The sequence below is a fragment of the Miniopterus schreibersii genome (genome assembly GCF_964146895.1).
Source record: "Miniopterus schreibersii genome assembly, chromosome: 1".
NCBI lineage: Eukaryota > Metazoa > Chordata > Mammalia > Chiroptera > Miniopteridae > Miniopterus > Miniopterus schreibersii.
In genome coordinates this window covers 144,782,876-144,804,110 of record NC_138101.1, presented here as the reverse complement: position 1 = coordinate 144,804,110, position 21,235 = coordinate 144,782,876, and the positions used below count along the sequence as shown (strand labels likewise).

The 21,235-nt window shown below is 36.0% G+C and overlaps 1 protein-coding gene across 4 annotated transcripts in view; it reads left to right on the top strand.

Annotated features, from left to right (window-relative positions):
* Positions 1–21,235, top strand: part of TTBK2 (tau tubulin kinase 2) — a 123,337-nt gene that overhangs the window by 13,381 nt on the left and 88,721 nt on the right. For 2 of the 4 annotated variants that reach the window (XM_081153944.1, XM_081153942.1), the window contains exons 2-3: positions 12,119–12,254; positions 18,737–18,884. In XM_081153944.1, coding sequence (XP_081010070.1) covers positions 12,186–12,254; positions 18,737–18,884 — 217 coding nt within the window. In that variant the 5' untranslated portion in view covers positions 12,119–12,185. Of the gene's footprint in view, positions 1–10,149; positions 10,173–12,118; positions 12,255–18,736; positions 18,885–21,235 lie in introns of those variants that run through there. The other 2 variants (XM_081153943.1, XM_081153945.1) reach the window with 2 other exon arrangements.

Below are 21,235 nucleotides of genomic sequence, written 5' to 3'. Positions count from 1 at the left end.
GATTGAGGTTTGATTCCCAGTCAGGGCACATGCCCGGGCTGCAGGCTCCTTTCCCAGTCTGGGGCATGCAGGGCGCAGTCAATCAATGATGACTCTCATCATTGATGTTTCAACTTTCTCTCTCCCTCTCTGAAATTAATAGATATATTTAAAAAATTTTTTTAAACTTTTTTCTTTTACTTTGTTAAAAATATACATAAGGTTTACCATTTTTAAGTATACAGTTCAGTGGCATTAAGTACATTCACATCGTTGTGTAACCATCACCGCCAGAACTTTTTAATCTTCCCAAAATGAAACTCCATACCCATTAAGACTTCAAATCCCTATGGAAAACTATTACCCTCTCCTCGAAGTCCCTGCAACCACCAGACAGAAACTGCTTTCTGTCCCTAAGAATATGACTAATCTAGGTATCTGTTATAAATGGAATTATGTTTTACTTTTTATGACTGGCTTATTTCACTTAGTTTAAAGTCTTCAAGGTTCATTCATGATGTAGCATGTGTAAGAATTTTTCTTCCTTTTTAAGATTGAATAATATTCCATTGTATGTACTACATTTTGTTTATCCACTCATCTGTCACTTGGGATGGACACTGTATAATAAAAAGGCAATATATACTGAGACAAAAATTTAAAGATTTAATAAAAAGTTAAATATCAAATAGATAACTTTACTTCTAAATTTTGCTTTGTTATCCACACTGAACTGTAATTGAACAATGGCTCTCTCTTCAGGAAGTTCTGTGCTGGAAATTCTGGAAACTGGTAAATTATATTTGGATGAGTTTAAAGTTAATGATGTATTTCCATACAGTACCTAATGCTGCCTTAGTATGAAGTCACATTTGATCTGCTTCAAAGCAAGATTAGCTGTAAATTAATCTGTTCTGCCAGGCTACAAAAATGTCACCAATGTTTTGCTGATGCAGGTGGATGTGTCAGGATTAAATTGCTATTTAGAAGGTAAAGAGAACTAGAGAAGAAGTGGGAATCTCATTGCTTTTATCCTACATATATCATTAATTTTGAAGTGAATTTATTGTAGAAATCATATTCATCTTGATAATCTCTTGTCTTTTCAGTGGTGTGTTTAGGTCATTTATATTCATTTTTTATTGAAGTTGACTTACAACGTCATATTAGTTTCAGGTGTATAACACAGTCACTCAGTTTCTATATACCTTACATAGTGATCACCATAAGTCTAGTAACCATTTGTCACTGTACAGTTATTACAGTGTTATTGATTATATTCCCTTTGCTGTACATTTACATTTCGGTGACTTATTTATTTTGTAACTAGAACTTTGGACCTCTGAAATCTTTCATATTTCTCGCCCTTCTTCCTGCCACCCTTTTCTCTGGCAACCACCAGTGTGTTCTCTGTATCCATGAATTCATTTTTGTTTTGTTTGTTTTGTTTTTTAGATTCCATGTATAAATGAAATTTTACGTTATTTGTCTTTCTTGGTCAGATTTATTTCACTTAGTATAATAACTCTCTAGGTCCATTCATGTTGTCTCAAGTGGCAAGGTTTCATTTTTTATGGTTTAGTACTATTCTATTATATATCTTGTTTGAGTAATATTCCATTATATATCTTTTATTACTCTAATAATGGAGTGTTACTTTTTATATATAATGGAATATTACTCAGCCATAAAAAGAATACATACACACACAGCCATATCTTCTTTATCCATTCATCTATCTATTGCTTCCATATCTTGGCTATTGTAGATAATGCTGCAGTGAACATAGGAGTACATCTTTCGTTTTGAATCAGTATTTTTGTTTTCTTTGGATAAATGTCCAAAGTTGGAATTATTGGGTTGTATAGTATAGTTCCTTCTATTTTCAACTTTTTGAGGAACCTCCATACTGTTTTTCATAGTGGCTGCACCAGTACAGCCCCACCAATAGTGCATGACCGTTCCTTTTTCTCTACAATACTTGTTATTTTTTGTCTTTTTGATAATAGCCATTTGGCAGGTATGAGATAATATCTCTTTGTTTGATTTATAATTCCCTGAGATTAGTGGTGTTAGGCATCCTTTCATGTGTCTTTTGGCCATCTGTATGTCTTTGAAGAAACATCTATTCAGGTCCTCTGCCCACCTTTTAATCAAATGTTTGTGTGTTGTTGTTTTATTTTTGTTTATTTGTTTTAATCCTCACCTGAGATTATTTTTTCCATTGCTTTTCAGAGAGAGTGGAGGGGAGAGGGAGAGAAATGTCAATGTGAGAGAGAGACATCGATTGGTTGCCTCCCAACTTCAGCCAGGGATTGAGCCTGCAACTGAGGTATGTGCCCTTTGCCAGAATAGAGCCCTGGACCTTTCAGTCCACAGGCTGACGACGCTCTAATCACTGAGCGAAACTGGCTAGGGCTATTTGTGTGTGTGTGTTTTTTATGCTGCATTGTATGAGCTCTTTATATGTTTTGGATATGAATCCCTTGTGGAATATATCATTTGCAAATTTCTTCTTCCATATAATAGGTTGCCTTTTCATTTTGTTGATGGTTTCCGTCATTGTGCAAAAGCATTTTAGTCTGATGTAGTCCCATTGGTTTATTTTTGCTTTTGTAGTTCTTGCCAAGGAGACACATCCAAAAAAATATTGCTATGATTGATGTCAGAGAGTTTACTGCCTATGTTTGCTTTTAGGAGTTTTATGGTTTTTAGGCTTTACATTTTAAGTCTTTAATCCATTTTGAGGTTTTTTTGTTTTTTTTTTTAAATATATCTTTATTGATTTCAGAGAGAGGAAAGGAGAGGGAGAGATAGAAACATCAATGATGAGAAAATCATTGATCGAGCCCGCAACTCGGGCATGTGCCCCAACTGGGAATCGAACCCTGATCGCCTGGATCCTAGGTCGATGCTCTACCGCTGAGCCACTCCCGGCCGGGCCATTTTGAGTTTATTTTTGTATATGGTGTAAGAAGGTGTCCAGCTAGCTTAGCTTAGCTTTGCTTTGTTTTCCTTTCTTTTTGCATGTATCTGTTCAGTTTCCCTGACATCATTTATTGAAGAGACTATCTTTTCTCCATTGTCCAGTCCTGCTTCCTTTGTCATAGAGTAATTGGCTATATAACTGGGTTAATTTCTGGGATTTCTATTCAGTTCTATTGATATGTGTGTCTGGTTTTGTGCCAGTACTATACTGTTTTGATTACTATAGCTTTGTAGTATAGTTTGAAATCAGGAAGCATGATACCTCCGACTTTGTTCTTTCTCAAGATTGCTTTTGCTATATGGGGTCTTTTGTGTTTTCATATAAACTTCAGGATTTTTTATTCTAGTACTGTGAAAAATACCATTGGTATTTTGATAGGGATTTCATTGACTCTATAGATTGCTTTAGGTAGAATGGACATTTTAACTATATTAATTGTTCCAATCCATGAGCACACTATGTCATTCCATTTATTTGTGTCTACAGTTTTTTTCATCAGTGTCTTTTTTTTTTAATCTTCACCTGAAGGTATTTTTTTTCCATTGCTTTTCAGAGAGAGAGGAGATGGGGGGGGGAGAGAGAGAGAGAGAGACATTGATGTGAGAGAGACATTGATTGGTACTGGGGCTAGGGATCAAGCCTACAACCGAGGTACGTGCCCTTGACCTGAATTGAACCTGAGACCCTTCAGTCCATGGGCCAGTGCTCTAACCACTGAGCCAAACCAGCTAGGGCTCATCAGTGTCTAATAGTGTTCAGAGTACAGGTCTTTCTCCTCCTTGATTAAATTTAATCCTATGTATTCTTTTTGATGCACTTTGTAAATGGGATTGTTTTCTTCTCTTTCCAGTAGTTCTTTGTTAGTGTATAGAAACACCATAGATTTCTGTATATTACTTTTGTATCTTACAGTTTCACTGTATTAATTCTAATAATTTTTTGGTTGAGGCTTTAGGGTTTTCTATATAGAGTATCATGCCATCTGCAAATAGTGACAGTTTTACTTTTCTCTCTCTAATTTCGATGTGCTTTTTCTTTTTCTTGTCTGATTGCTGTGGCCAGGATTTTCAATATTATGTTAAATAAAAGTGGTGAGAGTGGGCCTCTTTGTCTTGATTCTAATCTTAGAGGAAAAGCTTTCAGTTTTTTATTGTTGTTATGATGTTAGTTATGGATTTGTCATATATAGTCTATATTAGGTTGATATATATTTTCTCTACACCCATTTTGTTGAGAGTTGTAATCATAAATGGATGTTGTATTTTGTCAAATGTTTTTTTCTGCATCTATTGAAATGATCATGTTTTCTTGATCATATGGTTTTTATCCTTCATTTTGTTTATGTAGTGCATTACATTGATTAATATGCAGATATTGATTCATCCTTGCATTTTTGGAGAGAATCCCACTTGATCATGGGGTCTGGTCCTTTAATGTATTTTTGAATTTGATTTCCTAATATTTTGTTGAGAATTTTTGCATCTATGTTCATTGGGGATATTAGTCTGTAATTGTCTTTGTTTGGTTTTGGTATCAGGGTAATGAAGGTCTCATAGGATGAGTTTGGAAGCATTCCTTTCCCTTCAATTTTTGGAATAGTTTGAGAATTATATGTATTAGTGCTTCTTTAAATGTTTGGTAGAATTCACCAGTGAAGCCCCCGGGTCTGGACTTTTGTTTGTTGGGAGTTTTTTTATTACTGATTTGATTTTGTTTTTAGTAATTGATCTGTTCAGATTTTCTGTTTGTTCCTGATTCAGTCTTGGGCGATTATATGTTTCTAGAAATTTATCCATTTCTTCTAGGTCATCCAGTTTGTTGGTGTGGAATTGTTCATAGTATTCTCTTATGATCCTTTGTATTTCTGTGGTGTCAGCTATAACTTGTTCATTTGTGATTTTATTTATTTGGGCCCTCTCTTTTTCTTGATGAATCTGGCTGAAGATGTGTCAGTTTTGTTTATCTTTCAAAGAACCAGTTCTTAGTTTCATTGATCTTTTCTGTTATATTTTTAGTCTGTATTTCATTTATTTCAACTTTGGTTTTTATTTCATCCCTTCTACTCATTATGGGCTTTTGTTCCTTTCCTAGTTCCTTTAGGTGAAAGGTTAGATTGTTTATTTTAGATTTTTCTTGTTTCTTGAGATAGGCCTGCATTGCTATGAACTTCCCTCTTTTTAAAAAAAAAAAAAAATGTTTTTATTGATTTCAAAGAGAGGAAGGGAGAGAGAGAGAGAGAGAGAAACATCAATGATGAGAGAGTCATTGATTGGCTACTTCCTGCACACCCCCTGCTGGGGATTGTTATGCCCTGACTGGAAATCGGACCTCAATCTCCAGGATCATAGGTCAGTGCTCAACCGCTGAGCCACGCCGGCCATGCTGACCTTCCCTCTTAAAACTAACTACTTTTGTTGTGTCCCATAGATTTTGAACCATTGTGTTTTCATTTTCATATGTCTCAAGGTATTTTTTTGAAATTTTTTTTTATTTCTTCCTTAATCCATTGGCTGCTTAGTGGCATCTTGTTTAGCCTCCATGTGTCCATGTTTTTTCCAGTTTTCTTGTAATTGATTTACCGTTTTGGCCAGAAATGATGCTTGATATAATTTCAATCTTCTTGAATTTATTGAGACTTGTTTTGTGGCCTAACGTGATCAATTCTGGGTAATGTTCGAACTGCACTTGGAAAGAATGTGTATTCTGCTGATTTTACATGGAATGTTCTGTAAATATCTATTAAATTCAACTGGTCTGATATGTTGTTAAGGCCAGTGTTTCCTTGTTGATTTTATGTCTGGATGATCTATCCATTGATATAAGTGGGGTGTTAAAGTCTCCTACTATTATTGTATTATTGTCAGTCTTTCCACTTTGTCTTAATATTTGCTTTATGTATTTAGGTGCTTCTGTGTTGAGTGCATAGATGTTTACAAGTGTTATATCCTCTTGTTAGAATGATCTGTTCACCATTTTATGATGCCCTTCTTTGTCTCTTGTTACAGTCCTTGTTTTAAAGTCTATTTTGTTTGATAAAAGTATTGCTACCCCTGCTTTCTTTTCGTTTTCGTTTGCATAAAATATCTCTTTTCATCCCTTCACTTTCATTCTGCATCTTTAGATCTGAAATGGGTCTGTGTAAGCAACATATATATGGCTCTTGTTTTTTATACATTCCACCACCCTTTGTCTTTCCATTGGAGCATTTAGTCAATTTATATTTAAAGTAATTATTGATAGCCCTAGCCTGTTTGGCTCAGTGGTTAAGAGTGTTGGCCTTTGGACTGAATGGTCGGGGTTTGATTGCTGCCAAGGGCATGTACCTTGGTTGCAGGCTTAATTCCCCATTCAGGGCGAGCTGGAGGCAACCAATCAATGTGTTTCTCTCACATCGATGTTTCTCTTTCTCTGTCTCCCCCTTCCAATCTCTGAAAAGCAATGGAAAAAATGTCCTCGGGTGAGGATTAAAGAAAAAAACTAAAAAACTAACAAAAAAGTAATTATTGATAGCTATGTACTTATTTCCATTTCGTTAATTATTTTTGGAAGTTTTTTTAGCTCTCTGTTCCTTTCTTCTTTTGCTTTCTTTCCTTGTGTTCTGATCACTTCCTTTAGTGTTATGTTGGATTACTTTCTCTGTATTTTTTTGTCTATTATAAGTTTTTGGTTTATGGTTACCGTGAGATTCATATATAACAACTTATGTTTATAGCAGTCTATTTTATGTTGACGGTTGCTTGAGTCTGAACCCAGTCTAACAGCACTACATATTAACTCATCACCCTCCCCCGCATTTTGTTTTTAATGTCATATTTTTAATTTTTTTTAAATTGAGACATTTTACTTTTATTTATTTTTAAAATATATCTTCACTGATTTCAGAGAGAGGAAGGGAGAAAGAGAGAGAGAAACATCAATGATGAGAGAGTCATTGATCGGCTGCCTTCTGCAAGCCCACACTGGGGATTGAGCCCACACCCAGGCACATGCCATGACCAGGAATCAAACTTCGATCTCCTGGATCCTAGGTCGAGTCTCAACCGCTGAGCCATGCCCACCTGGGCGATGTCCTATTTTTAAAAATTTAATTTAATTTAAATTTTTCCATTGCCGTTTATCCCCCCTACACCCTCTTCCACCTCCACTCACCCCCTCCCTCTGCAGTCACCACACTGTTGTTTGTAGCCATGAGTTCTTTCTCTTTTTTCTTCTTTAGCTCAATCCCTCCCCATACCCCCTTCCTCTCCCCACCCTCTCCCCCAGAGCTGTCAGTCTGCTCTCTATGAGTCTGTCTCTATTTTGCTTGTTAATTCAATTTGTTCATTAGATTCCACATACGAGTGAAATCATATGGGACTTGTCTTTCTCTTACTGGCTTATTTCACTTAGCATAATACCCTCTAGGTCCATCCATGTTGTTGCAAAGGGTAAAATTTTCTTCTCTGTTACAGCTGAGTAGTATTCCATTGTGTAAATGTACCATAGCTGTTTTATCCACTCATCTACTGATGGACACTTAGACTTCTTCCAGATCTTGACTATTGTAAATATTGCTGCAATGAACATGGGTGTGCATATATTCTTTCAAATTAGTGCTTCGGGTTTCTTCAGATAAATTCCCAGACGTGAAAGTGCTGGGTCATAAGGCAATTCCATTTTTAATTTTTTGAGGTAACTCCATACTGTTTTCACAGTGGCTGCATCAATCTACATTCCCACCAACAGTGCACAAGGGTTCCCCTTTTTCCACATCCTCGCCAGCACTTACTGATTTATTGATGGTAGCCATTCTGACGGGTGTGAGGTGATATCTCCCTGTTGTTTTAACTGCATTTCTCTGATGATTAGTGACATTGAGCATCTTTTCATATGTCTGTTGGCCATTTGTATGTCCTCTTCGGAGAAGTGTGTCTTGTGTATTCCTTTTAATTATTGTAGATAGAAATGATTTTACTACTTTTGTCTCTTAACCTTTCACTAGCTTTATAAGTATATGAGCCACTACTTTTACTAAATGTTTGCTTTTACCAGTGAGTTTTTCCTTTCCTATATTGGTTTATTTATAGTTTTGTAGACTATAAATAAATAAAGTGATTACAGATATATTTGGATTTAGGTCAAACGTTTTATTATTTGTTTTATATTTATATCTTCTTTTCATTCTTCTAGTTCTCCTTTCCTGTCTTCTTTTGGATTATCTTAACATGGTGGTGATGATTTTTAATTTAAAAAAATTTTAATCTTCACCTGAGGATATGTTTTTATTGACTTTAGAGAGAAGAGGGGGGAGGAGGAAAGAAGGAGAGAGAAACATCAGTGTGAGAGAGAAACATCAGTTGGTTGCTTCCCATACATGTCCTGACTGGGGATTGAACCAGCAACCTAGGTATGTGGCCTGACCGGGAATCGAATCTGAAACTTTTTGGTACATGGGATGATGCTCCAACTAACTGAGCCACCTGGCCAGGGCTTTTTTTTTTAATACTTTTTTATTGATTTCAGAGAGAGGGAGCGAGAGATAGAAACATCAATGATCAGAGTCATTGATCAGCTGCCTCCTGCATGCCCCCTACTGAGAATTGAGCCCACAACCCCAGGCATGTGCCGTGATCAGCAATTGAATCGTGACCTCCTGGTTCATGGGTTGACTCTCAGCCACTGAGCTACGCACCGACCATGGCTATCGTAACATGTTTTTGTGTTCTACTTTATTTAATCTGTTATTGTTTTTCACTATGTCTTACTGTAAATTTTTTTTAAGTGGTTGCTCTAGGGTTTACAATATACCTATCTAATTTTTCACAGTCTTCTAAAATTATTATATTACGTCTCCAAGGGGAATGCAGAAATGTAATCATCATATAGGTCTCTTTAACATTCCACATTTTTGTTGTAGCAGACTTATGAGTTAAATCTGTGTACATTGACAGTCCTTTCAGATAGTTTTATAATTTTTGTTCTTAACTGTCGAGCATGTTTTAAAGAATTTAAGAGGAGATTAGTCAGTTATATTTACCTAGTTTTCTGTTGCTCTTCCTTCATTCCTGTTTTTCTGAGTTTCCCTTTTTTCCCTTTATCAGAAGAAATTTCTTTGGTAATTCTTTCCCAGAAGCTCTGCTGACAACCACAATCTTAAGTTTTCTTTATTTGAGAAGGTCCTTTGGGGATTTTTCCTGGATACAGAATTCTGGGTTGACAGTGCTTTTTACTTTCAATACTTTAAAAATGCTTTTCTATTTCTTTCTAGTTGTTGCCTTAGGTTGATATATATCTTGTTTCTTGTGATGTGTAGTATAAGCTCTTTTATTTTCTATGCCATTTATTTGTAGGAGGAATAGTGTCTTACTGTCTTTTAGGATATCCAGCATTATGCATTTAGCTCACTGTATCCTCATGTTGACATGTAACATGTGCTCCTAGTCCCCTTATTTTTATAAACTGGTAAGTAAATCTAGATGTTTGATTAGATGTAGGTTCTTCCTTTTTTTTTTTCCTTTTTCTTTTGGCAGGGGACTTTAAGAGTGGTTCTGAGGAAATTTTGTTGCCTCATATCAGGAAAATTTTGTTGCATCATATCCATTGTCCTGCTTTTTAGTGATGTTAAGATTGATCAATGGGTTCAACTTGATCCTTCTGTATTAAAGTTCCCCATCCACCTTTTTTACCTTATGATTTTAGCAGCCATTGATGGTCATTGCCTAGATTTATTATTTAACTAGGGATTGGAATTCTTTAGAAAAAAATTTTTTTTTTAATCCTCGCATGAGGATATGTTATTATTGATTAGAGAGAGAGAGAGGAAGGGAGAAATATCGTTGTGAGAGAGAAACGTTGATTGGTTGCCTCCCATAAGCACCCTGACTGGGAATTGAACCTGTAACCGAGGTATGTGCCCTGACTGGGAATCAAATGGTGCATGGGAGGACGCTCAACCAACTGAGCCACACAGGCTAACCTGCAACAACATTTTGGTGTATAGGATGATGCTTGATTTTTATTTTTATTTTTAAATTGATATTTAGAGAGAAGAAGGGGGTGGTGGAGAGAAGCATTTATTGGTTGCCTCCTGTAGGTGCACTCACTAGGGGTGCAACCTGGGTATGCTCCCTGACCGGGAATCGAGCCTGCCACCTTTTGGAGTATGGAATGACGCTCCAACCAACTGAGCAACCACACTGGCCAGGGCTGGAATTCTTAAATCTAGGTAATATTCTAATTCAATCATTTCTTCTGCATTTATTAGCCATAATCATTCTCTAGGGAATAAGCTGCCCTCATTATCTCTTTGGTTTTCCAGAAATACTGTTCATATCAGAAATGCGGGATAAATGCTTGATTCTTTCAACTTATTTTCCAATTTTCAGAATAGTTATCCCCTAGCAAATTCCAAAATTGACCAAAGAGAAATTTTCTTCTTTTTTCTTCTTTGAGTGTTGCTATGAACTTATGGGTATTTATATTTTTGATGTTTTCCAATCATTGCAATCACCATTCTTGTATATGTTCAGATTGTTTAATCCTTGGCAAATGAGAATCCTTTCAGTTGTCTCTGATTGCCATTTAATTTTCTTGTAGTAGTATTGTTAACATTTTTGCTTTCTCACTTGACAAGATGTCCTATATTTAGTTTGTGTACAGTTTCCTATGCCAGACCTAGAATAAACCATTTCTCCAAGGAGCCCGGATTTCTTTTAGTGGGAAAGGATGTTTAGAGTCTACAATTTAGAGGCAGGGGTGCTCATTGCTTTTAGGCCTTTTCAGGTCAATCCTCATGCCAAATCTTCTACCATAATTTTTTGATTGTCTGATACTTGTTATATAGTTGATTCCTAGGGGCATTTCCTGGAACAATACTTTTTTAGTTCTGTGTGTTCATAACTGCTTATTTTGTTTAGCCTTGAAGGTTAGTTTGGCAGGATAGAATATCCTTGGCTCACATTTTATTTCCTTGGGTATTTAAATATATAATTCCATTGTCTACTAATAAAAGCTGTGTGTGCCAGTGTCTGTCATCAGTCTGATTTTCTTTGCGTTGTAAGTAATTTGTACTTTCTTCATGATGCCCACTGAATTTATTTCCTCCTTTAAAATTCAGTGGTTTTGTTAGGCTGTGTCTTGGTGTTAACCTTCTGAGTTGTTTTCTTAGGTATGTGGTATACCATTTCAACATGCAGGTTTAGCCTTTTTTTATTTCTAGAAAATTTTCTTGAATTGCAGTGGCTAGTATTTGTTCTAATTTATAGCTTTGACTTTCTTTCTGGGAGCCTTCTATAATAACTATTTTGTATTTACTTTTCCTTTTATTTATCACTTTTTATTTCCTTAAAAATTATTTTTTCATTTTTCTCCTTTCTCTTTTCTCCCTTATTTGCATGGTATCTTCTCTCATGTCTCATCTACCTGAATCTTCATTTCATTTTCTTTCACTTTTGATCCTTTTCTGAGTTCTCTCAGGTTTCCTTTTATGTTTTCCTGTTGCCTAGCTCTCTTATTTAATTTTCTAATTATGATTTATGTTTTCTTAAAACTTCTTTTTCATACTTTAGTTTGTTCCATAATATTAGGTCACAGTTTTCATCTCCTTTAGGCCATATTTTTCTGCTGTTTTTTTATTTTCTATAGGTGAGTTGTTCATGTTGTTCTCTTTTTCATACAATATCATTGCATTGGGTTTGTGGCTCATGTATATTTCCTATGCATTTTAAGTGCATTATGTAACATTAAAATGTTATTAGCTCTGATGATGGTAAGCTCTGACTTACAACCTGTTAAATTATAAGCTGTTATACATTAGGTACCAGATCTTTTTCTTTAGCAATGTTATACTTAGGATAGTGGTCTGTTTGGATCAACTGCTATTTATTGACACCATGCTTTCTCTTTAGTCTTGCAATCTCAGCTATCTGTAAGTTATATCTGTGTTGTAATGTAATGTTTTTGAAATGTCTAGCTATTTTGCTAGTATCTGTAATGGAAAGATAAGTGTTTTTTAAAAAATATGCACTAAACAGATTTTGGAACTGAGTTTGTGGGTTCTTCCCCTTTCTAACAAAGCAACCTAATGTATAGGATTAGTAGTGCTACTTGGTGCTAGAATGTTTGTGTTAATTAATTAGTCCTGATATGCTGTTGCTATTTCTTTTGTTTTAGGTTAAATGGAAACCACCCTTGGGAGCTGGATGCCTGTGTAGCCTTTCTATCTTATCAGTGAATTGCGATGAGTGGAGGAGGAGAGCAACCAGACATCCTCAGTGTTGGAATCCTGGTCAAAGAAAGATGGAAAGTGGTGAGTATATGTCAGAGAGAGAGAGAGAGAGAGATGGATGGATGGATAGATTTGAGGGGTAGTTTTTGGTGTCTTGATTAAAAAAAAAACAGCGTTTCATTAAAGAATAATACATATATTGCTTGCTAAAGCAGTTATTTTCAGTTTTTTACCTATGATTAAGTTTGGTTTTATATAATAGTAAATTTTTCTAACCTGATAGCTAATACTGAGTAAGGTAAATAAAAGTGTTCTTAGGGAAAGAACAAATTTTAAAAATACAGTACAACCCTAGCCGGTTTGGCACAGTGGTTAGTGTGTTGGCCTGCAGACTGAAGGGTCCCAGGTTTGATTCCAGCCAAGGGGATGTATCTCGGTTGCAGGCTCGATCCCTGCCTTGGTCTCGGGGCCCATGTTGGAGGCAACTAGTCGATGTGTCTCTCTCACATTGATGTTTCTTTCTCTTACCCCTCTACTTTCTCTGTAAATCAATGGAAAAAATATCCTTAGATGAGGATTTAAAAAAAGTTAAAAAAATATAGTATAATGAACTGCTCTTTTTTGTTTTAAACCCTTTATTAAGGAAAATTGTAAGTATACATAGAAATGGCAACACTGATAGAATGAACCTCCATGTATTCATGCTCCAGCTTAAACAGTTATCAATTTATAGTCAATCTTGTTTCATCTTTGTTTTTTGTTTTTTTAAATATATCTTTATTGATTTCAGAGAGAGGAAAGGAGAGGGAGAGAGAGAGATAGAAACGTCAATGATGAGAGAGTCATTGATCGGCTGCAGCCCGCAACCCGGGCATGTGCCCTGACCGGGAATCGAACCCTGATCGCCTGGATCCTAGGTCGATGCTTAACCACTGAGCCACGCCCGGCCGGGCTTGTTTCATCTTTTTAACCTCCCTCCCAAAATATTTTTAAACATATATTTTCCCTTAGCATTTTTTATGTGTCCTTCAGTATGTATCTCTAAAAGATAAACACTTCTTTGTAAAACATAATCATATCATTATTATATCTAAAAAGTAATAATTTCTTAAAATCATAAAGTATCCTTCCAGCTTTCATATTCCCAGTTGTTTTATAAGTTATTATTATTATTATTGCAATTGAATTTATTGAGGTGACATGGGTTAATAAAATTGTATAGGTTTCAGGCATACAGTTCTATAAGACATCATCTGTATATTGTATTATGTGTTCACCATCCCAAGTCAAATCTCCTTACATCATCATTTATTTCCCCTCTTATACCTCCCCCCAGCCCCCTGCCCCTCTGATAATCACCACACTGTTGTCTATGTCTAAGAGGTTTTTTTCCTTCTTAATATCTTTACCTTTTTCACCCAGTCCACCAACCCTCCTCCCCTGATAGCTGTCAGTCTGTTCCATGTAGCCCTGCCTCTGTTTCTATTTTGTTTGTTAGTTGATTTTGTTCATTAGATTCCATATATGAATGAAATCATATGGTACTTGTCTTTCTCTGACTGGCTTATTTCACTTAGCATAATACTCTCCAGGTCCATCCAGGCTGTAACAAAGGGTAAGATTCCTTTTTTTTAATGGCCAAATAGTATTCCATTGTGTAAATGTACCACAACTTTTTTATCTACTCATCTACTGATGAACACTTGGGCTGCTTCCAAATCTTGGCTATTGTAAATAATGCTGCAGTGATCATAGAGGTTCATATGTTCTTTCAAATTAGTGTTTTAGGTTTCTTTGGATATATTCCCAGAAGTGGGATTGCTGGGTCATAAGGCAGTTCCCTTTTTCATTTTTTGAGGTAACCCCATACTGTTTTCCACAGTGGCTGCACCAATATGCATTCCTACCAACAGTGCATGAGGGTTTCCTTTTTTCTGTATCCTCACCAACACTTGTTTGTTGATTTATTAATGATAGCCATTCTGACAGGTGTGAGGTGATATCTCATTGTGGATTTTATTTGCATTTCTCTGATGATTAGTGACATTGAGCATCTTTTCATATGTCTGTTGGCCATCTGTATGTCTTCTTTGGAGAAGTGTCTATTTAGATCCTTTGCCCATTTATTTATTTGATTGTTTGGGAGTTTTTTTTGGTGTTAAGTATTATAAATTCTTTATAAATTTTGGGATATTAACCCCTTATCAGATGTATCATTGGCAAATGTATTCTCCCATTCAGTGGCTTGTCTTTTTATTTTTTGATGATTTTCTTTGCTGTGCAAAAACTTTTTAGTTTGATATAGTCCCATTTGTTTATTTTTTCTTTTGTTTCCCTTGCCCGAGGTGATATATCAGAAATTTTTTTTGACGTTTTGGATCAAACCCAAATAAAGTCTGGATATTGCAGTTGGTAACATCATTTAAGTTTTTTAATTTTTAGGTTCTTTTTTTAATCTCTTTTTACTTATTATTTGTTGGAGAAACTGGGCCATTTGCCTGTACAATTTTCCATGGTTTAGATTTTTCTGATTGCTTCCCTGTGATGTTAACATGGTTCTCTGTCATGTATTTTATGTAAAATGTTAATTATGTATAGAGCCTTGATTTAATCTGAGTTCAGACCTAATCTGAGGTGGAGGCATTTTTCTCATAAAGGGTATTGTGAACTTTCAACAGGCAGTACATACTGATTTATTGCCCATCATTTTTGTGGTGTTAGTACTGTGGATCATTGTCTTGGTCTGTTAATTCATTAGGGATTGCAGATTGGTGATATTCTTTCTTTCATGTATTAAAGTACATCTATAAAGTGAAATTTCTCATCATCAACTATTTGATTATCTGAGATATAGTTTGATTAGGAAAACAGGATAAATGCTTGATTCTTTTTCTTAATTTACCAATTTTAAAAATAATGAATTGGCTCCCTAGCATCATCTAAAAGTGACCAATGAGAACTTTTAAAAATATAATTAAGAATTCATGGATTTAAACAAATTTAATGTGTTTTAGTTCTTCATAGTTATTATCCTTACTGATGCTCAAATTGTCTCATTCAACTAAGGGGACACCCTTCAAGTTATCTCTTGAGTTCTTTTAACATGATTCTAACAGTCTTTTGATGGCTTCCTTGCCCTAGACTTGGAATCTGCCATCTCTCCTCCTCTCAAGGGAGCTGTTTCTGTTTTGGAACATTTAAATATATTGAAAACAAAATATACCCAGTCTTTTGTTACTCAAAGTTTTGCTCCATTGGCAGGTTTAGCAAAGCTATTTTAGTGGTTTCCTTAATTTGTCAACAGATTGGAAAAAGAAGATTCTTCCTTTAGAAATAAAAATTTTGCTTTAATGGAACAGTTGATTAGGCAAATCAATAGGCTTTGAAAATTTACTTGAGTAAGTATAAGAAAAGGACTATGTCATCATCATGGATGCAGGCAGATTTCAACAATTGGTAATCTTTTATGTAAATCAGAAATGAGTGTTGCTTTGGTGAGAGCTTTGTAGTAACTGCTGTAATAAAAGTTGACTGTTTACCAGGAGTCATTAAAAGGTGGCAAATGAAGCTATGCCTGGCATAGTTGTTTTTTTCTGATAATTTGAGCTAATATGTGTGTGGAGCATGTCACCCAAATTTGGGAGGCACAGAGGCAATTTTAGTAAGAAATCACAGGCTCATTGTTAAAAATTGTGTTTTGGTTATCTACAGTTACGTAACAAACTACATCAAAACTTGGAGACTTCAACATTCATTCATTTTTTTAAAAAAATATATCTTTATTGATTTCAGAGAGGAAGGGAGAAGGAGAGAGATAGAAACATCAATGATGAGAGAGTCATTGATCAGTTTCTTCCTGCACGCCCCCCACTGGGGATCGAGCCCAAAACTTGGGCATGTGTCCTGACTAGGAATCGAACCACAATCTCCTGGATCCTAGGTCAATCCTCAGCTGCTGAGCTAAAACATTCATTTTGCTCACAATTTTGTGCGTTGGGAATTTGGGAAGTTAGTCTGGGTGGTTTGTCCCTTAGCCATGTGGTACTAGCAGGGTTGGTTTGGTTGGAGGATTCATTTTCAGATGGTTTGTTTGGTGCCTTGGGCATCCTTAGTTGCTTCACCCCGCCTGTCCCCCCCCCCCACACACACAACTGGTGGCTCATTTTTCTAGGACTGCTTCACAGGGCTATGGCTTCTCAGGTGGCTGGCTCTTTAGAAACAAGTTAACAGAAGCTATAGGCTGGTTAAGGGCCATTATTACAGCTGGCGCAGTGTTACTTGCAATGTTATATTGGTTAAAGCAGTCACAAGATCCACACAGATTTAAGGGGCTGGGGAAATGGACTCTACCTTTTGATGGGGAAGTGACAAGGTCACATTGACAGAGCAAAATGATGGGCAATATTGTTGTGGCTGTCTTCAGACAACACAATCTGTCATAGGCCTTACCTTTATTTTGTCTCTAATCTGCTTACCCCCATCATACTAAACTCTCTCTGTCTCTTTCCCTCATAAGCACTGATGTCTTAGGGCTTTGTCAAGTTCAATAAAAAAATTAATGCTTTACTACTTTTCAAATGACATTATAGAAATAGAGCAAGGAACAAAATCATTTACTTCAGCCTAGACTTTTTTTTTGTTCCGTCATTTATTAAGGTTTTTATGAGGTAAATACGAAGTCCTCTCTTATCACAGTCCATAATTAGAAAGATGCCTGTGACTTTTTATGAGTTTTCTAAGTTACACTAGGCTTTGTTTAATGAAAAAAATATAAAGACTCACAAGAACCAATTAGGACCCAACAAAGAGCAATTTATTTAACCAAAATTAAGTTCTGGAACTGTTTTTGTTTTTTAAATGTATCTTTATTGATTTCAGAGAGAGAAGGGAAAGGGAGAGAGGGCGAGAAACATCAATGAAGAGAGTCATCATTGATCGGCTGCCTCCTGCACACCCTGGACTGGGGATGGAGCTCACAACCCGGGCATGTGCCCTGACCAGGAATCGAACTGTAATCTCCTGGATCCTAGGTCGATGCTCAACCACTTAGCCACGCCCAGCCGGATTGGAACTTTTGTTTTTAATCCCAAGCTCATACCAGAGTTCCTCATGGTATCTCTTCCCATCACCAAATCAGAATAGAGGAGGATTATGGTTCATATATACAAAGCAATGAATAGTTATTTAGCAATACAGGGTGGGGCAAAAGTAGGTTTACAGTTGTGAGTACATGAAACACAGAGTTCATTCTTGCATTATTATTTATTATTGTATTATTTTCCATATGAACAACTACAAACCTACTTTTGCCCCACCCTATATATATAGTTGTCAATTTGCCAAATGTTCTGAGGAAAACAAAAAATAGGTGGAGTGGCCTTCTCTTTGAAGAAGCTTAGTTTCGCTGTAGGGGGCTAGGACATTGACAATGGAAAGTTGGAAAGTTAAGCAACATTAAAGGCTAAAAAGCAGGAGGGTGTGTTAATTCAAGTGCTATCTGAAGTATGTAGCCTAGTAAAAGGATTAATTAAGGGATTAAGCAAATAATTCCTATAGAAATTCAGAAGTTAAAGAAATCAGCCTAGATATAGTAATCGATAACTGACCCCGAGGAGAAAGCAATGGGACTTGAGGTGAGGTCTCTGGGGTGGTTGGGATTTATGACTCTATGTCTCCAGTGATGACTTTCTACATTATAACACATTCTAGATGTTTGATAATGTGGTAAAGAGAAGACCTAATTTCAGGAAATGGAAGAAGGCCTATTGAATGTTGTTTCTAGCTTGAAGTATATACCTATCCCACCTCCTTCCACTCCAGTTTCTCACAGCTCTACAGGTCCAGTTGTCACTAGCTCTTCAGAACTTGCTTATAGTACTACGACAGAGATCCTGATATTTCCCAGTTAAGCTAACATGTTTTATCAGGAAGAATATTAAGTGTTTGATGAAAGTGTTGCATTTGATTAGAGTTTACTCTTATTTGAGCATATAGATATATAGTGAACCCTGGGATAGTTTAGAACAGGAGCTTTTTGCGAGCTCTTTGGAGCCTGTTCAGTGCCTCGGAGAGGAGGGTAAATGCTGCAGAGAGGGCTGGGCTCTGGCTGCCCTGCTCCCATCTCCAACCTCCCCACATACACATCTCAGTCAGGTTCCAGGTAAGATTTCAATTGCCAAAAACATTTCATGGTTTAAAAAGCTTCAAATGATTGCCTGAGAATTAAAACAACAAATCTGGTTTTTGAGAGGCATTTATGGGAAGTGAAACTTTGAGATCCTATGTTTTTGTGACAATTCTGGTGCTAGCTGTATACCAAATTTAAAATTGTTTTTGGTTGAAATAATTTTATTACTTTTTGCAGACAAACCTGTGGGAAAATGTTCTAATATTATTTCTAGGAATTTGTTTTCTTTTTGGCATATTCATGGTTAATTTAACAATACTGAGATCTTTTATAATAGCAATAGCAAAATTATATATATTTTCTAAATATCAGAAACTGGTTTCCAATTAGAATCTTCTAGTAATTTTGTTTGTGTTTGTTCTTATTTCTTACGCAGTTGAGGAAGATTGGGGGTGGGGGCTTTGGAGAAATTTACGATGCCTTGGACATGCTTACCAGAGAAAATGTTGCATTGAAGGTAGAATCGGCTCAACAACCAAAACAAGTTCTGAAAATGGAGGTTGCTGTCTTGAAAAAACTACAAGGTAAGTTGCTTTGTATGATATACCAAACAATTTATAATTTATTGTTTTCTTTCTGATCCTCAATTATATTCTCTAACTATTAATTGAATATTCTGGTGTCAGATTGATATAAACATGCTGAGCATTTTTCTCTTGGAAATTTTATCACTAGCTAGTAATGGAAATATTGATTTCTTAGAATAATTGGACTTTGGCAATTTGTTTTCATGGTGAGTAGGGATGTGAGAGAGTCAATTACCTGAAACATTTTGTTTCAGAAAGTGGTTTCATAAATGTTATGGTAAAATTTGCCTTAAAAAACAACCAAGCATATATAACTCTTGAGTTATTTCTACTGGTATCTTTGGATGTTAAACATGCCTTAATCACATGGAAGAAACTGCCTTCAAATCACACTGCAGGATGGAATGGAAATAATACTACTTGCTATGTGTTGATTTCATTAATTTCAGTTTCATAAAATAATTCTTTCTGGCTCTGTTTTTATTTTTGAGGTCCCTTTTACTACTTGGATCCCTATTTTTTTACTAGAAGGATAAATAATTTTTTTCTGACATCAATCCAGTGACTTAAACACTGAATACATTGCTAGTTTATATCATCTTTCTATTTTCAGTTTAACGACATATGATATTATATTTAAATGTTTTATCTGAATCAAAATTAAATACGCTTGATTAACACATTAAGTGACCTTGTTAAGCTCTAGAAGGTTTGATATTGTTAAGAGACATTCATTAGCATCTAAAGGAATTTAGTACTAACATATAGAGCAAAGGAAGTTGCTGTAATTGGTAGAAGTAACTGTAGTTGGTAGAAATAGCAAGGTCAGATACTGTGTACTAGACCTTCAAATTCATGGCTGTATAGTCTTTCAGGTGAATGTGCTTTCTTTGTGAATCCCTGATTTTTGTAATTCTAGTCAGTTATTTTCTATTAAGTTAATGAAATGCTTATTATGTATTCTGGCAACACCTATTCTTCTAATTTTGCCTTTTGCCTTAAGCTTTCTGATTATCCAAATTTCTGTACCAAGTGGCTAGTTTGATTAGAGCATGATGCTAATAAAATTATAGATCTGTTTAATAGTTATTTTTAGCCCAAACTTAGCTCTCCTGAAACATGGGAAGTCAGGAAGATAGTGGATATGCACCCTTTGTCACTACTAGAAAAAATGGATAATTGGAGAAGGAAGAATAGGGAAAAAGATGGCACTCTTCTTTTTCTCACCTTTTCTCCTTTCTCCCTATTTCTTTTGAGCTTCTTCTCAGCTCAGTCACATAGAAGCCACAAATGGGTACAGCTGGAGCTACCTCTTCCTGAGGTCACAGATCCTAGGAGATCTGTTTTACTCTCAGTCAAACCCATGAAAGGTATGTCAGCATCAGCTTGGCCTGGACAACTTCACCTGTCTTTCTCTTTCTTGGCCCCAAGGAGATGCTTCCAGGTGAGGCAGGATATAGCTTTGTAGCCTTTTTAGTAGGATCTCCTGCCTATTTTGGCCATGGTTTAGTCAGGATTCTAAGTGATAAACCTTGGATGCTAGTCTCTCCTTTCCTTCTATTTTATCTTTCATACTATTACCTAAAATGTTTTTCCTATCGGCTTATAACCGCATGACATTCTGTTCCTCAGAACCCTTTACATTCCAAAAGTTAATAGGTTTTTACCTTCTGGTCTGTGTTTCCATGAGGCAGCCCTTGACTTTCTGTCCTTGGCTTCCAAACTTACGCCTTCTGTGTACCTATGCTTCACAACTTCTTTTTGTTGAGCATGCATTGGAATCTAGACCCTTAGAATATTTTTATGGGACTGAATGGCTTTTCTCTTCCATTTGGCATAATGACTTCTCAGTAACCCCAACAAAAAGGCTAAGTATTTAAGGGAAAGGTATATAAAAGAGGCACACCCTTTAGAGGATCGGTTGGTTTTCATTTGATAAAATTTTGATACCTGGTATAAGGATTTGTTTCTTTATAAGATAAAAAGATACTTTGTGGTGAATTTAGCCCAAACCCTAAATTTTGTTCCTTTTAATAAATCAGTCTCCATTTTCAAAATTCTATTTTTCTTATTAAATATGTCTTTATTGATTTCAGAGAGAGGAAGGAAGAATGAGAGAGAGAGAGAGAAACATCAATGAAGAGAGAGTCGTCATTGATCGTCTGCCTCCTGCGCGCCCCTGACTGGGGATCGAGCCCGCAACTCGGGCATGTGCCCTGACCGGGAATTGAACCGTGATCTCCGGACCCTAGGTCGATGATCAACTGCTGAGCCACGCCCGGCCAGTCTCATAATTCTTATAAGGTCTTTTCCTGGATTCCTTTACTTCTCAGTTTTCTCTCTGTTTT